The sequence below is a fragment of the Toxorhynchites rutilus genome, chromosome 3 (genome assembly GCF_029784135.1).
Source record: "Toxorhynchites rutilus septentrionalis strain SRP chromosome 3, ASM2978413v1, whole genome shotgun sequence".
In the NCBI taxonomy this organism is placed as follows: domain Eukaryota; kingdom Metazoa; phylum Arthropoda; class Insecta; order Diptera; family Culicidae; genus Toxorhynchites; species Toxorhynchites rutilus.
Window position 1 is genome coordinate 154,928,042 of NC_073746.1, and position 20,493 is coordinate 154,948,534.

The 20,493-nt window shown below is 37.2% G+C and overlaps 1 protein-coding gene across 5 annotated transcripts in view; it reads right to left on the minus strand.

Annotated features, from left to right (window-relative positions):
- Positions 1–1,751: 1,751 nt before the first annotated feature.
- Positions 1,752–20,493, minus strand: part of LOC129778168 (protein drumstick) — a 58,157-nt gene continuing 39,415 nt past the window's right edge. For 3 of the 5 annotated variants that reach the window (XM_055784905.1, XM_055784904.1, XM_055784903.1), the window contains 2 exons: positions 4,819–4,839; positions 1,752–3,313 (listed from right to left, as the gene is read on the minus strand). In XM_055784905.1, coding sequence (XP_055640880.1) covers positions 3,262–3,313; positions 4,819–4,839 — 73 coding nt within the window. In that variant the 3' untranslated portion in view covers positions 1,752–3,261. Of the gene's footprint in view, positions 4,840–20,493 lie in introns of all 5 variants that reach the window. The other 2 variants (XR_008743385.1, XM_055784906.1) reach the window with 2 other exon arrangements.

Below are 20,493 nucleotides of genomic sequence, written 5' to 3' on the forward strand. Positions count from 1 at the left end.
TTTGACCTGTAATTGGACATTGGCGATGATAGTGGTAGAGCGTAGACGTCAAATTGTTTGTTTCTCTTCGTCAGTTATCGCACAATCAAGTTTTTGTACGTACTACGATCCAGTGTCACCTCGGCCTTAGATGTAAAAATGTCCAATTAAACGTGTCGCATTACAGGTCTGTCCAATTAGCAAAATTTCGCATTAAATGCAACTTACTGTACGAACCTTCCACCTTATATATGATGTCTCCCGCCATCTTAGAGACATCTCAACATTCTGTTCAGTTTTTAGAGCATAAATTGTCAATTTTTTCACTGTTTACATTTTCTTTCCACAATTCGTTGCCACTTTTTTCCCTCAAGTTCCACTTTTCTTCTCTGCACAAAGTGTTTCCTGAAAGTAAAACGGAGAGCGTAAACTACGTAAACCTTTAACCGTTTTGCGATAAACCGACACCCTAAGGATTTCCACAAATACTTCTAAGCCTCCCATGTTGCTTCGACTTCAAATCTTCACAGAACCTCTCTTAAGTTCTACATAAACCATTCTACAGCACCTGTTGATCGTTTTTTGAGTAGAACTCGAGTTTTGATAAAATACAAAAATTTATGTTTTTAGGTGAAATAAATGGGAGTGCGGATAACCCTGTCGCCCCGATACCTTTAGACAAACGAATTAAAACTTTAAACAATAACTTCAAAATCTCTTAGTCTATCTATATACTATTTGGACACTTTAGGAGGAAGGTGGAATAGTTGCAAATGAGACGTAATTGCATTGCAATGATTTGGAATGATAAAAAACAAATCAAATTCATGTATTTCGAATGCAAACAAAAAACTGTCCACTGTTGGCTTATCGAAACCCATAGCACTCGATGTTGATGTAGTCCCAGGTTTGCGGAACGAATGGTTAGGATTCCGGTCCAGAAATCTCAGCCAGCAATTATCTCTTTCTTATTGAAAGGGTGTTTCACGTTGTTTTTTCGCCAGTTCAAATACCAGACGACGGACATCGGCAATAAGGATTTCGAAGAAACGGTTCACAAGATCGAGCAGGTAACGGAAGCATCCACCGGATATGTGGCCAATGAGCTTTTTTGTTGGTTCTAGCTGTTTTCAGCTGAATATCATTCCAGCTCTGCCGTTTTCTTTTCCAAACATAATCACGGTCTACAAAAATAAGGACGCATTTTACCTGTCAGTGAAACACAAGCCACGTGTCGATTTTTCCTTGACTGAAAGTTTGGGTTTTTTTCCTCAAATGGACTCGAAATTTTAAAACATAAGTTTTTGAGCGTCGATAAACAACAAGACTACCTTCCGTCTCACGAAATACACTGAACAATGATCTAAGATGAATTGGACTCATAAAAGGTATCGAATTTTTTAATTATTTCCGACTAAAACATTTAAATGTCACTATCTAAGTTTTACCAGAATTGTCTCATGTTTGCTGACAGGTTTTGTTTTGTTGTTTGTTTTGACAGCAAAGCGACTTCCGCAACTGTGAGGTGACTCGAAAGTATGAAATGACAAGTATGTACAGGGGACAACGGAAAATTTGCAAAAAATCTGAGTGTGTCGGTTTTACCCTCATTTCCCCTACCAACAAAAAACATGGAAAGCGGAACAGCGGATGGATCATTCTGTGTGGAATTGCCCAACTATAACAGCGTAAGATCATTGCTGGGAATTTTCTCTAGTGAGCTTAAAACATCAATACCAAGTATAGTTCATATTTGAATTTATTTCATTCATCGTTTTGTGCATTAAAAATATTAACATTGTTGTATACGCATTACATGATAAAATAGTCACTTACAAAATAAAAACGTACAATCTTATTTGCTTCATCACTCAGTTTTTGTGGTTACATAACGGTTCATCTGTACCATTCGTTTGCACAAGTATCAATCATCGTTTATTAAGGACAAAAGCAGCTATCATAGGAATAAATATTTGATTTTCGCTGTTATTTCGATCAGCGACACTCTCAAGTCGAAAAGAAACACTCTCATAAATTACAACCGGGACATTGTTACAGATTGTGGGAGACAAAACTATAGATGCACGGGAAAGCAAAAATGCGCTACCAAGGAACGCAATCCAAAATGCTGTGAATATAATATTCAATAGAATTCAGTGACTCAGTAGAAATCGTGGCTCACGTGCAACGTGCGTTTGGGTGCTTCTATTTCCACTCTTCTGTTTTCTTGTATTTTCTTCTCTGTCAGACTAGAATCTATTCTAAGCTCAGGTTATAAAAAGGAATGAAAAATCAATTGAATCATGAGAAAAATATGCCCGCTTGAGAAAACTTCAACATGTTCACAACGTACTCGAGATGAGCCGAAAAGAACAAAAAGTATCACTTAGTTGGTCTTTCCATGCGGAGGGTTTCGTTACTGCATCGGCTTTGTGTTTACATTTTTTTTGTTAACAAATTTATCGGATATAATCGGCGCGATGACAAGAATCATTCGTAAACCAGTACACGATGACAAGAGATGTTTTGTCACCCCATTATAATTTGACCATTGAGGGGAAGATCGGATGGCATCGTGTTTTGGTTTAGCGAAACCTGTGTAACAGATGATTTGACATTTCCAATGTGATGGGAAAACAATCTGAACGTTAAAGTTTCCTCACAGCAAAAAACTTCCCTAACTTGGAGAAGTTTACGGAGTGTTGGAAATAAATTCGTTATATTGGTTACTTTATTATTAATAATTACAATTTAACTGGGATACTTTTCGCTTTATTTTAAATATATGTCTTCTACCTCTAGTATAGAAGATGATATTATGTTAATAGTTCAAATATAAATTAGTCATACATTCTAAACTTTACTGAAAAGTGACCTAAGTTTTTTTTTGTTTTTCTGTGCAACACCGTAAAGCACTGCATTTTTTTAGTTTTGGTTGTAAATAATGATATAGAAATAGGACAATAAAAACAAATTTAAAGCATTTTTTCTTCACGAAGCTATTTACAATAAGAATAATTATTATTTTTCGTAAAGTAGAATTGATTATGATTGACGGTCTTCAAAGTTTAACTTTAAAGACTTTGCTCGTTTCCTCAATACAGTTTCGTTTCGATAAATGTACAATTGTTCCGTTTATTGCTGTTTTGTGTGCTATCTTCTTCCGCCCATAGAGTATGTTTCGTCTTCTTTACTCTTGCGAATTGGTATTTGTATTGTTTTTTTTTGTGGTAATGAAGAAACAGTGAGAAAATTATAAACGATATTTGTTTATGTGTGTGTTCAGTAGGCTCGGTTGTTGTTGTTACCGTTCATTCCATACGTTTGAATCGATCTGGAAAACAGCGGACAGGAGAGAAAGAGAAAAAAGAAAAAAAAGATGGATTTATTTTTCTATTGATTCTCTTAGATTGCCAATTGTTTTAATTTGGTGGTGTCTTTTTCGCTGGCCGGTCAAACATGATCACATTCAAGCCTTTGAACTGTATGTTTTCCACGAACGAAATAAACGTCATTTACCTTAATTTATATTGCAATCTCGGAAAGCGAATTGAAGAAAAAAAATTACTAAAGTTATTGTAAGCTACGAAAGTCCTACTTGTTTCTGTTTGACCAACACAAGCGAAAAGTGAAAATACTAGCTCTCTTCAAGACTGATCACAATTATTAATATCTGCTTTTGAAAGACAGAGTCTAAGATACAAATTTGTGATAAGACTTGTAAACTGTTCATGGGATTTCACTGTGTATATGTCCGACCTATGATTCCCTATGCTAACAATTTTTTGTACGTGTTTGTGTATAATAAGTCTTCCGCTGAATCCACACCAAGTCGTGTCAATTTTGATTACTGACATTTTTTTCATTTAGCCGATATGTCATTGAAACTTGTTCAACAATGAAACAGGAGAATCGCATCTATCGCATATCACAGCCTTTCCCGGAGATATATGAGGTACACATAAAAATCAGTACAAAATTTTGCATCACATAAACTGGATCTTGAAAAACGTTTCATTGTTGACTTTTACACGATTTTAAATTATTCGAAAATTCTTTCAATGATAACAGCATCAAAATTGACGGACAAATGGGTGGTTCATTGGTGACTAGTGTCCGACTGAAATTTTTCAGGAAAAAACAGGTGATGTCTAGCTGTGTGGTCACGTCTGTTTGCCGAAATAAGAAACCAAATAAAAAATCCGGGGTGTCATGCATAAATTTGGCTCTTCCATTCTTTTTCTCATCCCTTGTGAGTGAGTGTTTGAAAACGATGAACAACAGAAAAAAAATGAACCGAACATAGCACGAAAAACACTATGTCCGAGATGAAAACCCAGATTAAAAAAAAATTAACGAGAAAGTAGAGACTACATATGTACAACCTTGCTTACATACCACAAACTTCTGCTGTTCCTGTGCTAATTTTTTCATCTGTTCTGTATTATGGTTCTGATTTTTTAGGTCTTTTCTCGAAAAATCACGCACACTAGTGGTGCCCCCTCGTGCCAAGAGGGCGGTGTCTTGTTCAAACGCAGTGAATTTTTCTCGCGAAAATAAATGCTCGAAGGCAGCCGCATTTCTAAGATATTATAATATACGTATATGGGGGTACATGTTCTCATCATCGTTTGTTATTATTATTATTTTTCGCTCAACTAATTTCTGTAGTACTTTCATTTTCTTTTTTTTTTCTTCGTTTGCTATCCGGCTCCAACTGTATTTTTCTCCTTCACCTTAACAAAATTGAGACTTCTTCTTTTATATTGTTACATGTATGTGTCTTTCTTTTTTTCCTGTCTGTCTGTATTTATGGTGTACAGTTGATGTAGTGCTTACCGCCAAATACACTGACTGCATCTAGAATGAGAGAATGGGAGAGAAGAGAAAGAAAAGAGAAAGAAGAAAATGAATCAATGGTAGAAATGGTCATCAATTTATGAAATAGAGTACATATATTTGAGTAATGGTCTAGGAAAACCGATAATATGTAATCAATAGTGCTACAATTATAGTTATCGAGGTTTAAATCAAATCATTAAAACTACAAGTTTACATAAGCTACTCTAGATTTTTATGTGTGTGTGTTTTATGGGCTAGACAGATAGAGCTATTTGCGTCACAATATCAACGTCAGAACCCGAAGAAAGTATCGATAAAGTGACAGAAATATTGATCGATAATTGTGAATTAACCATCAGAGATTTGGAAGAAGACGATTTGCAGCAATGTAAATGCTGGAAAACTTGAGTTACATGAGTTTTACATCCTTGGCGTTAATTTATGAGTAAGATACACAATCCCGAAATCAGCACGAGTGATGGGTGAATTTATGATGAACTACACCCAAAGTTAATTTTTAGCACAAGTTTACATTAAATGAGCTGAAAAATAGCAGAAAATGTTCTGCTCCCCAATACATGTATATCATTAGTATAATATATATGCTAGAGCAAATATGAGCGAGCGAAACAGGAGACACATTTAAATGAAATCATATGAAAGCTTTTCGTATAGTTTGCCAAATACACGGCCCAGACAGAGAATGATGTATTCTCGTTCATGTTCTTCTTTCTCCTCTCAGAAAACACTTTCCAACTTCATTTTATGATGAGGTGTAAAATTATCACGCTTCAATATAACAGCGCTGGCAGCTATATGGATAGCGTGGTCCTGTGAGATAGCTTCGCATTACAGCCGGCCTTGGTTCGATCCCCATTGACGTCGTATGGACTTTTTTTTGGCACAATCCCAAATGAAATGAGAAAAGAAAACAGAAAGAGATGTCTGCTCGCATATATACAAAGCATTTTTAATCTTTTAAAACAGCTCATTATTTGCGCATTTGACTCTCCAGCACACGAAATGGCATCATTTCTGCCAAAGATGAAATGTTTTCTGCCAACGCTAGTTTGGGTGTAGTACCGAGAAAAAATGTGGGGTTTCACGCAAAAAATAATCTTGATCATAGGATTCACTGTTCTCATGGACTGTTGTAATCCAACACGAAAACATTATTTTTTGATCAGGTGGTTAACCAGGAGTACTTCTTAGACATTTCAAGACGGAAAATGACTTGTGAAACAATCGACGAATTTCGCTCTACGTCACATCCTCGTCATTTATATTTTTAAACAAATTTTTTTTCAAACATTTCTTTTAAACGTGTATTTGAAAAATCCGAGCGTCCCTCATTTTGCATGTTTGTTCATGCAGAATGCAGCATCTATTTTGATTTTGACAATTTTTTGCTCTCCAGTTTTCGAAATGGCGTTCAAGCAAAATAAGCGAGGCCCACAAATTTTACTCGCGAAAATCAATCCGAACTACACAGACGTCGTGTTAGCAAAATCGTTAAACGTAGCCAAATCGACTGTCACCAACGTAGTAAAGTCTTTGGGGATCGTTTGGGGAACCTTTGTCGATAGCCGGAGAACCTGAATCGAGTGGAAATCGAAAGTCAAGCTCTCAAACAAGCTACCGTTCTCAAAGAAGCCTCGGCTCTGAAATGAATGCTGAAGATAGAAGGAACTCTCACTGGAGTAACACAAACACTAACGAGTCAACACGAACGGTTCTATTGTATTCGTTTGTGTTCTTTGTGATATTTACTTCGTAGCCTACACCGGCAGAGGAACAAAGAGAAAAACTATTGAGAAGTTCGATTTAAACATACGGGCTGAATTGGTGAACAATATTCAACTCATATGTTTTTGTCCGGTCCTGCCCTTCTATCACATGTGCAGTAATGCTTTTGAATCTGGACGCTTTTTAATCCGGACATTTTTTCATTACATTCAATATCATACCAAAACATTTTTGTATGTTGAATTATGGTGACTGATAGTTACTATATTATTAATTTTAGTGTAGTGTCAAGCATTTTACCTAACTGTTGACATGGCTAAAATCAAAACAAATATTTGTGTTTCCCAAACCCGGAATAAAAAGCACATTCAAAATATGATTTGAGATATGATTCAAATCATGAATGAAAAAATGTGCTATGATATGTCAATATGTTTTAGTAGTTGAATTTATCATCGTAAGCGCCTAAGTGTCCAGATTTCAATGCATTACAACAATTTTCCGGGCTTTTCCCTACATCACAAGGTGTGTTCTATTATCAAAGTAATACTGTAAGAAAGTTGCAGTTTATTAGTTATTGTTATTTGTTAGGTTAGGTTTGCTAATCGAAACATATTTAATGTAACAGAGGAACATAAATCCGTGCTCTCAAGTAACTGTGATTGTATAAGAGAACTTCTGTGGTTTCGAAACAAGGAAATATACCCGCAATTGAATTGAGTCCACTCTCAGTGAAACAAACGATGCACGCCATCGATGGACGAATAGAAAAGGCCAACTCAATCGTCAACTTAACTGATTGATGCATTTCCAGGCGCTTTTCTAATTAGCGGTTAGACGCAAAAAATCTTAATAAAGCGATTTGGGTGTGGAGAATGAGCATGCAATTGCATGATATTCTACACATAAAATGTCGATATATAGGAACTCTACCTTACTCGCAGTTTCATCAAAGTCCAACATAATTGTTGCATGATTTGTCCATTATATCCGAGATGTCTTTATGTGATATGCTACCAGCAATATCCACAAAAAAAAACATAAATATTCTATAACACAGTGGTTTTGAACCTTTTTTGCTCAATTACCCCCTTTACGAAAATTAATCCGAGTGCTTCACCCCTATCAGTATTTTGTAAGAAAGTTTGTAGCATATCAGTAAAGTAATGTAAGAATACAAACGGTTTTCGAGTTACATTCGCAACAAATTTGATTTTATACATGTAGCGGAAGTGGGGGCATAGTGGTCAACCTAAGGAATATGCCCATTTCCAGCGTCCACATACCGCTACAATTTCCTTTTTCTAAGAATATTATAGTTCAAAATAGCATACGGCTTTTACTATAAAAATTCAAAATAGTACATTTTCGATATAGTAGGTACATGTATGAAATAACCTTGGTCTATTCACCTTGAGTCTCAATTTAAATTGTCTCATGCATACAAAAACGTTTTAAGAAACATATAACGTTCTGCATAATGAGGCTTGGTTCAGTTGGAGTGGCATATTTTTCCAGGGCAGAGTTGCAATTTGTCACAGTCACTGCATATATTTGGGCTACTATGACGACCATTGCAACATTACCACCAAACGATGTGTAACAAAACATATACCGACAGAACAAATTCCGACCTCTTTGATGCTAAATAGTTTGTCAGAGTGTTTTGACCATCAAAGCATGTTGCAAGTCAGCGCACTATGATCTTCAAGACAAGAAATACCTTGTCACCTGATGTAATGGAAGTGTACACGTTTACCAGGATGCATTTGTTCACGTTGCTACCTGCATACCATTCTTATATAAAATGCTAAAACATCAAGGAGAACAAAGGATATAAACAGTCGTCCAAACTGATGATTTGTCCAACATATCAGAATTTCACGAAAAATTCCTTCGATACCACACGCAAAGAACTACGGCCAAATGTCTATCGACAGAGCAATTTCTGTTTTTATTTATATTTTGACATGCGACATCTCTACTGAAGTACAAGGTGACCCCAAAGTCATTAAATTCTTCAAACATAAGGTGTCTATCAATACGGTGTCAATAGTCAATAGATATACTACCAAACAAGCAAACCACTTTGCCCCCACTACCCTTATCTGATTACAAAAAAAGATATTTAAAGTTTGGCATTATCATGCCGGGTGTTCGGGTTCGACTCCCGTTCTGGCCGGGGGATTTTTCGTCAGAGAAAGTTTCTTCGACTTGCACTGTGGTCACGCGTATTCCAGAGCTTGCCCCTCGGAATACATTCTAGGCGTGTGATTTGGCTTAAGAAGTCTCAACTAAGTATTAATAAACGACGCTAGTTGATGCATACGTTGAGACGGCAAAAGTTCCACAGGGAACGTTAACGCCATTCAAGAAGAAAATTTGGCAAGTCAGTATGGCACCTGCGCCTGAACGATTTCGGCCAAAATCGTAATACTTGAGAACGTTGCCAATAGGCACACCTCATGTCTTCGATATCCACTCTGTTAGGGGCTGTCCACATACCACGTGGACAACTTTAGGGTGGGTAGGGGTTACGAAAATGTCCTCGCTTATCCACGGTGAGGGGGGTGGGGGTACAGATAATGTCCACGTGGACACATAAAACAATCTTTTTTATTTACATTCATATCTGTTTTTAAAAATAAATTTTCAAGAATCTTTAAACTTTCCGCCCATTTTGAGTACTCCATATTTATCCATAAAATGGTGATTATGTCGACTATTTTTCCATATCATCGAACTTCTGAAATATGCATAAAAGGTGAACATACATAAAAGATGAACGATTAGGCTTCTATTGGTAGTAGATGATCATTGTTTTCAACTTCTAAGCTACGTCATATTTGAGCATAAACTGATCGCTGTGTTCTAGGTCCAGGTCTACGTGAGAGTAAATTTGACATGGCGAACTGCTGATACATTTTTATCTGCAGAATACATGTGGGATGTTGATAACATGGATGTTGATAAAATGACCGGTATATTTGAGGGACTTTTCAAATAATTTGAGAAGGATTTAGCGAAACGAGTGCTATACAAATTTTTATAACACCTACTCAAAAACAGAGTTTGTGCGCAGAACTCCGTACTGAAAGAATTCAGTCCACCTTTTCTAATGGGCCCTCTTTCCCAAATGTTTCCCGAATTTAGCTTCCATTTTTTTTTGATTTTTTTTTTTTAATTTCTCACTGGTGAGAAATCACTAAAGTTGGATGCAGTTCTACTTCAGGTGAATAAATTAACCGAAAACATGAATATATTCATTATAGAAGTTCACGCTAGTGTAAACGGTTGATGCGATTTCTATAAATCTCATCATATTTCTTCAGATGAATATATCACTAGTCTAAACCCACCCTTAGGTGTGCTCAGCACCGGAGAGCAGTTTTTTAAGGATCACTTTGTCCTACGAAAAATTAGGATGTTACATGTGAGATTTCTGTTAATTAGCAAATGTTATTACGACCTTTGTGTTTTTTTAAGGAGGCTTTGAATCCGGAATTAGATTACAAATTCTGCACTACAGCCAAGAGGAAAATCCTATCAATACAATCAATCTTATGGTCGAAGTCAAAAGCGATAAGTCTTCCTGCTTTATATTTGAAATTAAACTTGACAATTCTACGTTCTATGGAATTAAACGCATCGAAAATATTTTTCTTCAAATTGGAGCATTTAGGCATTCAAACTATTGTTTTCTTCGTTCTAATTTTCACTTCTATATCTGAACTGGTATCTCGCAGTCAAAGTTCAGTGAAGAAGTATGCCTAAATCCAGTTGTTTCTTCATTTGAATGTTTCGACACATTTTTTTAATATTACATCGATTAGCTTCAAATAAAACTACATTCAACTGCGATAAATAATTACAGAAGTCTTCAGAAAACCTCTTTTCGACACTCGTTTCTCGGAGATGATTTTATTGCCAAATAAATCTCTTCAGATGTTATTTCATGCTTGACTGTAACATTTTTTGCTTGATTGTGCAGTTTTAACGGTTTGAAGTCACCGAAGAAATGTTTCTAATTTAAGTAAGATTTTTTAGAGTACAATCCTAATGTCGGATGGAATCAATGGCTTTTTTGTTTTTGCTTTGGAAACAATCTCCACGTTAAAATAATAAAAAAAAAAGCAAATATGTATTTGTCGTTGATTCTTTCGAATGTTCTCGAAAGATTAGTATTTTTGGGCAGTTATCATACTGGGATTATTACATAAATGATTAACTAGATTTCCATACGCATTAGAACAAGTGGGATGAAAAAGAACGAATTTTTGTTTTAGTAACTTTAACCCACCATTTCATACAATTGCCATAACCGAGCGTTTCCTGAAGCCAACGATTTCACATATTTTTTCAAACTCTCAGATATATTGGTAGTAAGTGGTGTAATAAATACTACATAAACGAAAGAATAAAAAAAACAACCGTTACTACTAATAAAGCCCATTTGCATTATTTTTTTCAATTTAAGATTATTATCAGAGTAAAACGATTTCAATGTTGCAGGCCTCGAATGTAAAGAAGTTTGCGTTGCATCGAAAGAAAGAGAATTGTCTATTGTAATTTTGCCTCATGAGCACTCTGGAAATCATCTAGATATTCAATGCAAAATGGTCGCTGGGAATTTGTTAATAAAACATATTTTCAAATCGCTCTTAGACGATATATGGAATGGAACGCGTCCTCTGAAAATTTTCCAAACGATGACGGGAAAGGTTTTGTATTGCGCTGACAACAACAGTCATGTTGAGATACTGTAGCTGGACAAAGTACAGTTGGGAAGCTTTCAAACTTTTGCCTACTTAATTTTTTGAAAGAATTTTTTCGAAAGATTTTTAGTGTCCATTAACAAAAAAAGAACATGTTTTTTTCTTGAATTATTTTTTTATCATTAAAACACACCAAATATAAAATAAGACTAATTTAAAATAGAATTTAGGCACAATGCAATTATTTCCATTTGTTACGCTATTCGCGTATGCGCTCCTACGTCCCCAGGTCCATTACATTACCAGGTTCAATGCTGAATGGCAAGGTATGGGTCCCTCGGCAGTGATAAGAGCTAAACAAAACAGTAACAAAAACAATGGTTGAATAGTTGTGCTCTAGAAAAGGAAAAAGAACAGATTTGAATTAAGGTATAAAGGTGAATTTAATGAATCAATTCGAAATTGTAGGCGATTGTAAATTGTAAATTGGAGTATTTAGGAGAAAAAGATTTATTGTCCAAATTCAAAGGAAGTCACTAAACGTAAGTGAAATCTATTGTCTTGTTGAAGTTTTATTGATTCAACAATGTATTTATTTTACACAGGAATTAAAAATTTACTTCTTCGAGAAAAAAGGAGACTTTTATTAATTTGGAAATCGTTTCCTGGGCTCCTAAATAGAAAATCCAACAATACCATTTTTCAATTAAAATGCATGGAAGAATGTCCACGTGGACAATAGCGGAGGAGCATAGTCAATGTCCACGTTTGTCCACGGATGGGGAGGGGGGAGGCTAAAATCGTGCTTTTTCTGTCCACGTGGTATTGGACAGTCCCTTACGGTGTTTTGTTCCCATCAGCAGCATTGTAGGAAATCCAGATTCACATAAGTTATACGCAAAAGACAACCACACTCGTAACGCTTATTCCGCATATCAGGCTAATAATCGATCATTTGTAGATCGATGAGTTTGTTCTGAAACTGATCCGAAACTTCCGTCACTGCCTGTCGGGAGGCTTCTCAAACCATGTCCAAAATTGTCCTTTGATATAATGAAAGTATATTCCAAGTTTAACTTGTTGTAAAAAGACTTGACAAATGCTATACAATTTCCTTTTTTATGGTCTTCTGTACTGTTTCATCGTCTGTTCCGTCATCATTCACTGACGAAAGTCTTTCAAACATTGCGAAGTTGTTCAATTGAACATTACATTTCCTCGAGTAAACCACGAGTAATCGGTCGAAACCTACTAAACATAGATTTAAGTTGAAATTCTGTATAAACAAATCAAGGATTGAGTGGCTCCACAAAGCTCATGCAATTGAGCCTTACAAATAAATGAATTGGAAAAAAAACATTACATTTCAGATTTGGAAATGTTTGTAAGTTGTAAATTTTAGCGTATCCAATAAAGTTTCTGTGGCAATTTTTGCTAATCAATGTCATCTTCGAGGCGCAGTAAATATGCAATATTCCCTTGATCAATTCCCCCCTTTTAATGACCAAATTCCCCACCGGTTGAAAATCATTGCTCTAACAGAACCACAATCCTCAAAAATAATAAAACATTGAGTATGAGTTTAAGAAAGAGCTTTCCTGCCAAACGTATTTTTTCTCAGAGAGTTGAAGTTAGAGCATGTTGGAAAAGGAAAAAAAAAATCTGATTACATAGGAATGATTTCGTTAAATGTGTACGCACACCAAAAAAAATCCTGTTTTGACCACATTAAATTTACCACCGTTTTTCCCCGGCACATCTCTCAACCAATCGCACATATCTCACAAACGCGCCAAAATAAATCCCCCAAACCTGACACTGACCAACAAGCTTATCTAATTTCACATAACAACAAGGCGCTTGTGATTGATCTTCACCCGCTGCCACACGAATGTATCACTCCACAAGCACTTGCGCCTGGCCGATAGGGAAAGAGAGAGAACATTGAGTGTGTTTAAAAATAAATTAACAAGAGAATAAATATTTATCAACAAAATAATCATGGGAGTGGGAAAAAAAAGCACGACGACGGCAAAGTACCGACTCGCGCTTTACGCTGGAAAAGCGACGCGGGGTAATCTACAAACACTTCTCGATGCCTCGTTTTGCTTTACGTTCTGTTTATTATAGATTTGTTTTTTCTGTTCTTTTTTTTTCCTATATCCGACTGGCCGGAGCGATCTGCGGACGATCGCTTCACACGGGCTGCCCAAGAACTATGAGACATGGCAGCGATAGCTATCAATTTCCTAGAAGCGAAGCCGGAAGAATAATTTCCATATTTGAGGTTTTAAAGTTTATGGGCAAATGTTTGGGTAGCAATTAGAACCAGTTTCCGACTGATGAAAATGTCAAAGCGCATCCCTGATGGGATACCAAGGTGCGATAGATTTTTCTTATCATCACCTTCCACCGATGCCGTTGTGCCGTGTGTGTATCATATTTCATTTCGTCAACTTTCGCTGCTTTTCAACAGTTCATAGTCAAAACCTGCCAAAGCTCCCAATTTATACAATTAGAAATCAAATCTTTAACGTTAATCATTCCTCACCTGCGCGTCAGTGTGCAGTCAAGGATCATATTACCCAGCCTCGAAGACAACTTCACAGCCCAGCCCAGCCGAGAAGTCGTCCGTAGACACAAGCGTGAGAAATTTATCGCTCGATAAAAATTAATTCATTATAAACATCAAACTCCTTGACGCTTGCTACCCCGGACATTACTCTCGTCATATCATCATCGATGGTGGTGGCGCAATGCTGATCCCACAGATCAGCTCCCATGCCAAGTCATCTCACTCGATCGACCATGATGGCTCGAGTCTACCGTTATCGGCGAAACACACCACAGACTGAGATCTCGCGTCAATAAGCGGCATCTTTTTTTTCCTTTCTCTCATTTTCGGGTTGTCAGTAGATTCGTACTGTGTACCAAGCTGGACTCAATTAGAGACTCGAACGCAAGCAACTCTAGCCTAGAAGATTGCCCAAATCGTTCGATTGCAGGTAGCGTCAAAGTGGGATGAAAAACGACATTCGATCCCTGCCTTCACCAAAGCCCGCAGATCGTAACTTATATCTGGTGGAGGCCAGCCGAAACGGACAAACACGTTTTATTACTCTATTTCCCCCCTAGTCAGCCGGCTCTGTGACAGAGTCCGGAACCATGAAATTCAACCCCGAAAACCTAAAACAAAAACCCAAACGGGTTTTGTTTTATTTTAATGAATGAATAGCGGACCCGAACGACCACCGCGATGGTTGTGAATCGACTCGGACTAGATTAGAATCACAAATTGTGATCGACATTGGGTGGCGTTGAGTTCGATTCGAGCACCAGTTCACCCCTGGTACCCCGGGTTGGTTGCAAATATTTGGACCATTCCGGTGTGATAACAACTCACCGCGCCACAGTGCGGATAGATAGCGCAGATTGCAAACTTGTGTCTATACTGCCGAATGATAATATGTTGATGACGCCTCCAATTAAAAGAGGTTGAGCCGCCAGATTCAACGTTCCAGCGCGCGACTAGAGTGGGTATCGACACCTCAAATGCTGATAAAAGGAGGCAAGGAGGCCACCACAATAGGTATCTCTGCGGACGGACTGCGGTGGCGCGTGTATTTCCGCGACCTATTTGTGAACGATTGCCGCTAATTCTTGATAAAACCTGGTAGCGCGGAGACGTGATCTGCTGCATATGCAGCCTGGTGATGTAGGATGACACAGTTGCGATTGCTCTTTTTGGAATAGAGATATTAGAGTGTAAGAGTGTAAATTATTACATCTCTTCACGAATGTGAACCAAATATAAGTATACTGATTGGCTCGTTCATACTGTATGGACATAACATTCTGATCACTATTTCGAATTTGAATAGAATCAGAATAAACATTTCGGACTGATGTTTTAAATTTTCCATTAACAATTTATCCACTCTGACAGGTTCACAATCACAGTTTTTACAGTTTCAGCAATCATACGAATATTTAACCAATGGTCAGATCCAATCAGAATACACTTTTCCGATGTTGTTATCCACATAATCTGTAATTTCCGATATTGTTCATAATTACAAAAGGGTGATCCGGGTGTGCATTACCTTCAATCTCTTTCAACGATGCAGTCTTTATCTACTCCATCATTGCAAATCTCCGTGCTTCCGTAGATCTCTTCAGTTTTGAGCAGTGCCATAAATTATCAAAATTCATTCACGACAGTAAGAATTAACTTTTTCCCAGTGTCTGATGAATTCTCTTCCGCTGAAACACACCATAATATCACTCATAGTGAGTGTAACGCAAGAGTTTATTTCAATCATGTCAAGGACGCGTGAACTTTGTTTACTATATTGAATGACAACAGCACGAATGAATTTCGATAAACCTGCATTCGCGCACTTTCCTTACTGCCAATAATTTGAGATGACGAAAATGAAGTCGCAATGAAAAATGAACTTCATAGCATGTTCACGATGATGTTCATTCCACTTGATTTCATTGGAAGTAAGGTAAATGATTTTGGTTTGTCCAGTCGAAAATATGATCATGGTTTGCCCAGAACCTTCATGTGCCAAATTCGGCTCCATTTGCTTGATTAGTTTTCGAGTTACGCAAAATTTTGTGTTTCATTTGTATGGCAGCCCCCCCTTAGAGAGGGAGGAGAAGTGTCGATTCACCATAGAAACGTTTTGTGCCTCCTAAAACCTCCATATGCCTAATTTGGTTTTAATTGCTTGATTAATTCTCGAGTAATGCAAAAAATTGTGTTTCGTATGTAGGTAGCTCCCCCTTAGAGAGGGGAGTGGAGTGTCTAACCACCGTAAAACATTTATTGCACCCTAATACCTCCACATGCCTTATTTGATTTCATTTTCTTGATTAATTCTCGAGTAATGTAGAAATTTGTGTTTCATTTGTATGGCAGCCCCCCCTAAGAGAGGAGGGAGAAGTATCTAACCACCATAAAAACATTTATTGCATCCTAAAACCTCCACATGCCAAATTTTATTTCGTTTGTTTGATTAATTCTCGAGTAATGCAGAAATTTGTGTTTCTTTTGTATGGCAGCCTCCCCCCCCCCCCCTCCTTAGAGAGGGGGTGGTGTGTCTAACCTCCATAGATACATTTATTGCACCCTATAATCTCCACATGCCAAATTTCGTTTCATTTGCTGGATTAGTTCTCGAGTAATGTAGAAAGTTGTATTTTATTTGTATGGCAGCCCCCCTTAAAGAGGGGGAGGGGTCTCGAACTATCATGAGAACCTTCCCCGACCCCAAAAACCCCTACATACCAATTTTGATGTCGATCGGTTCAGTAGTTTCCGAGTCCATAAGAATCAGACAGACAGAAAGACAGAAAGACAGAAATAAGTATGGAAAAGTTCATTCGCTCATTTCTCCACACCTGATTATAAATCACCTTTGTATCTGCTTGAAATAATCATGGCGAAAAGAATGCAGCAAACAATCGTGAGATTGCACGATGAATCATTTTACACTCCCCGACCATCTTCATTCGGGACTGATAGTGAACATAACAAAACACAGAGTGGAGAACAACATTCAATGAATGAATATTCCTTTGGAAGGATCGCACGAAACAAAATAACAAGTGAGTCAAAATAGATTGAATCAGCGTGTATGTATGAGTTTATTTTCCCTTGTACTCTTTTACTTGTCAGCATTCAAGTGCACACGAAATCCACCTTCCCGCTCATCAATAACTTGCGTTAATATGGTCTCTTGCGTTGGCTTAGATCGTTTCATACTAGAAACAAAAAAAATGTCATTGCAATAGTGCACAGGAAACAAATCTATTTCAACTCTCTACCTATATTTTACTGCCGCGATCGAGGCTCAATGATTGCTATTTGAGTGAAAAACGAATGATTTTACAGACACTCGCTGGCTGAAGCAAATGAGGCAAATGAGGGAATGCAAAAATTTCTGAGAATAGAAGAGCGGAATCGAGACAGTATTTTTCCGTTCTAATCGAGAATGAACTATGCGAAGAGGATAGGTGAATGTTTTCTGTCTCAAATAAAGTGAGGCATAAACGGAGAATATAGGGGTGAGTTTTATCCGTGAATGAGTGTTGTTGAACGAATTTCGATGCGATTTTGCCCATACCTGGACAGAAAGACAGAAAGACAGAAAGACAGAAAGACAGAAAGACAGAAAGACAGAAAGACAGAAAGACAGAAAGACAGAAAGACAGAAAGACAGAAAGACAGAAAGACAGAAAGACAGAAAGACAGAAAGACAGAAAGACAGAAAGACAGAAAGACAGAAAGACAGAAAGACAGAAAGACAGAAAGACAGAAAGACAGAAAGACAGAAAGACAGACAGACATCACTCCATTTATATGTTTTAAAGGGTTATGAAATCCACCTTCTATTGGTTTCAATGCGCCCCTCATTTGAGCTAACGTTTCAATCATTCACCAGATGATTATTTGACACGTATTCAGATTCTTTCTGGATTATCACACTTACAAATATTGTAAACATCATGCTTGCACACCATTTGTATCAGATTTACTTGGCTAAACCTTGTAATTAATGCATTTCGATGACCTGAAATCTGATCGTAAGTTGTCCGATTCACTGATGTCGTTTTGTCCGAATGATTTCTATGGCAACTGCGCTGCAGTTTGTTTATGGTGTTTTTTTGCGCATAGCAAAAATAAAGTTTCTCTGTGTTGAGTGTGTTGAGGTGAAATGCCCGATAAAAAGCAAAATTCGGAAGAAAGCCTAAATTATGAATGGATCAATATGTTGACAGTAAACTCAAGCAATGAGAAATGCAACATCTGCTTTGAAATTCGATTTTTTCATTCAAAAATAGTGATTTCCTAAAACTGGAAAAAATCATGATCATTTTTCGGACAAATCATGATCAGAGATGGACAAAACATGATCATAATTTCTCTGTGACGGAAATCGGTCAAAAAAATAAACATATGAATAATTTCAAAGCCTTATGACAATATCAGAAACTAGAGACTTAGGGCTTTCCAACAAACCAAAACGTCTTGATTATATGTGGTTTTCATGAAGAAAAATCGATTTGTATTTACTAGTTGCGTGAAAACACCCTAAATTGGACAAACCAACATCATTTACCCTATTGTTTCATCTTTATCGATAATCGCTTGAGCAGTAGGTTGTCAATACAAGGTAGTGTGAAATTCGCCGTATTTGAATGGTGTAAACGTGAATATTTTCGACACTGGTTTTGAGAACAAACAAAGTTGCAAGGGACCAAATCCGGTGAATATGACGACTGAAGCATGATTCTGGTGTTATTTTGGCCAAAAAATTACTCACAAGAAACGATGGGCGAACAGGTGCATTATCGTGATGCAAAAGCCATTAATTTTGTTTTTACGTAGGATTACGTCTTCCAGAAACATATTGGGGGTACAATTCCAAAAACAGAAATCGGTCGCGTGGCGTGGATTTACGAGATGTTTGCATCAATCGATTTGGTCATTCCCTGACAAACCATTACAATAAAGAAATTTATTCCTTTTTTGAAACCGACTATCGAAAAAATTAAAAATGTTATGCATTATCTTATGCAATGTTATCACGAAAACCTTATGCAATCTGTGCTGTTTCAGTTGTTCATCCAGTGCATTTGCACTCTATAGAAATAAGAATACGGGAATGTGCAACTAAATATGCGTTCGATGCTTCATTTCCTCCTGATGCGCATCACAAGGCTAGGTTGTTGTTGTATTGAATAATAGAGGCTCCAAATTCGGAGGGTTCATCCCTAGTTTATCTTTTCCAAATTGTTTTTTTAGGCTAGAGCCGAATGAACTGAAAACGTCCTGAGCCTCTATAATTCAAAACAACATCATCATCACTATCGCCAGAAGCAAGTAGCGATGGCCCTTGTGCTTAATCAAGAGAATATGATTACGCATACATTTGTATACATCGCTAGGTGTTCAGACCCTGAAGGGAAAAGTGTCTACGGAAAAACAGACACGACATACTCAAGCATTCCGTCGTGAAATGATGGAAATAGATAAATTGCCCGTCAATTTGGTCAATTGCAACAAGTGGTACGAAATTGCTTGGCAAATTCCGAATGAAGTTCAGTTATTCTATGAAACCAGCTTCCTGCTGAAATTAAAATTATTTGTTCACGCGAACGGTTGAATCGAGAGATTTGAGACTAGCTAGAAGGCAGAAATTAGAAAAACAAAAAACAGTAGTTAACCATTTTTGAATGTTGTTCCAGAATGTAAGGTGGAATCCCCCAATCTTACATCGTCTCACATTGAGTTTCCAAAAAAAATCAATTTCTTGAGTATTCGTATTCAAAAATGTTACAAAAATGTTACTCGGAACATTGCTGACGGATCATACAACGTATGCGCAGGATTTTGTGTAGTTGGCAAACTCAAGATAGCTTTCGAATCGTTAGAAATGAACAGCAAAGAATACATCGAGGTTTTCACATGAAAACAAGGGAACAAAAAAATCGTGCACTCTCGAAACGAAAATCTCGGTCTATCCATGTTTGGAATTCAGCCTAAAACCTAAAACCCAGAACACATGCGAAAGTAGTGGGTCTCCTCGAGCGGAACCCGAAGTTATGATCGAGAAAAGCGGCGAAAAGGCGAATTTTTCGCAATCCTACATCCAAAAGGCCAAGAAGAGGGGTGGGATTAAGTAGTTTTAGGTGCCGGACAGGGATCCAAAGCAGAATATGGAGGCAGAGAAGTGCTCTAGTAAACATTACGAAAATTTGTTAACAAAATGTTAACAAAATATATCTGACAAATGGCAGGCAAGGCAGGAATTTTACACCTCAATTGAGCTGAAGAAGAAGTCGAAATTCTCTATAAAGTTCCTTGTCTGACAAGCAATCTATAGTTGAGGGCAAAAAAGCAAAATGTCTTTTTTTTGGGACCATGAACCAGGAAATTTGTCAGGAGGAGTGCCTACGGAGGAAACTACACCCAAACTAGCGTCGGTAGAAAACATGCCATCTTTGGCAGAAAAGATGCCATTTCCTGTGCATGAGAGTCAAATGCGCAAATAATGAGCTATTTTAAAAGCTTATAAATGGTTTGTATGTGTGCGAGCAGGCATCTCTTTCTGTTTTTTTTTCTCTTTTCATTTGGGATTGTGCAAAAAAAAAGTCCTTATGACGTCAATCAATGGGGATCGAACCAAGGCTGGCTGGA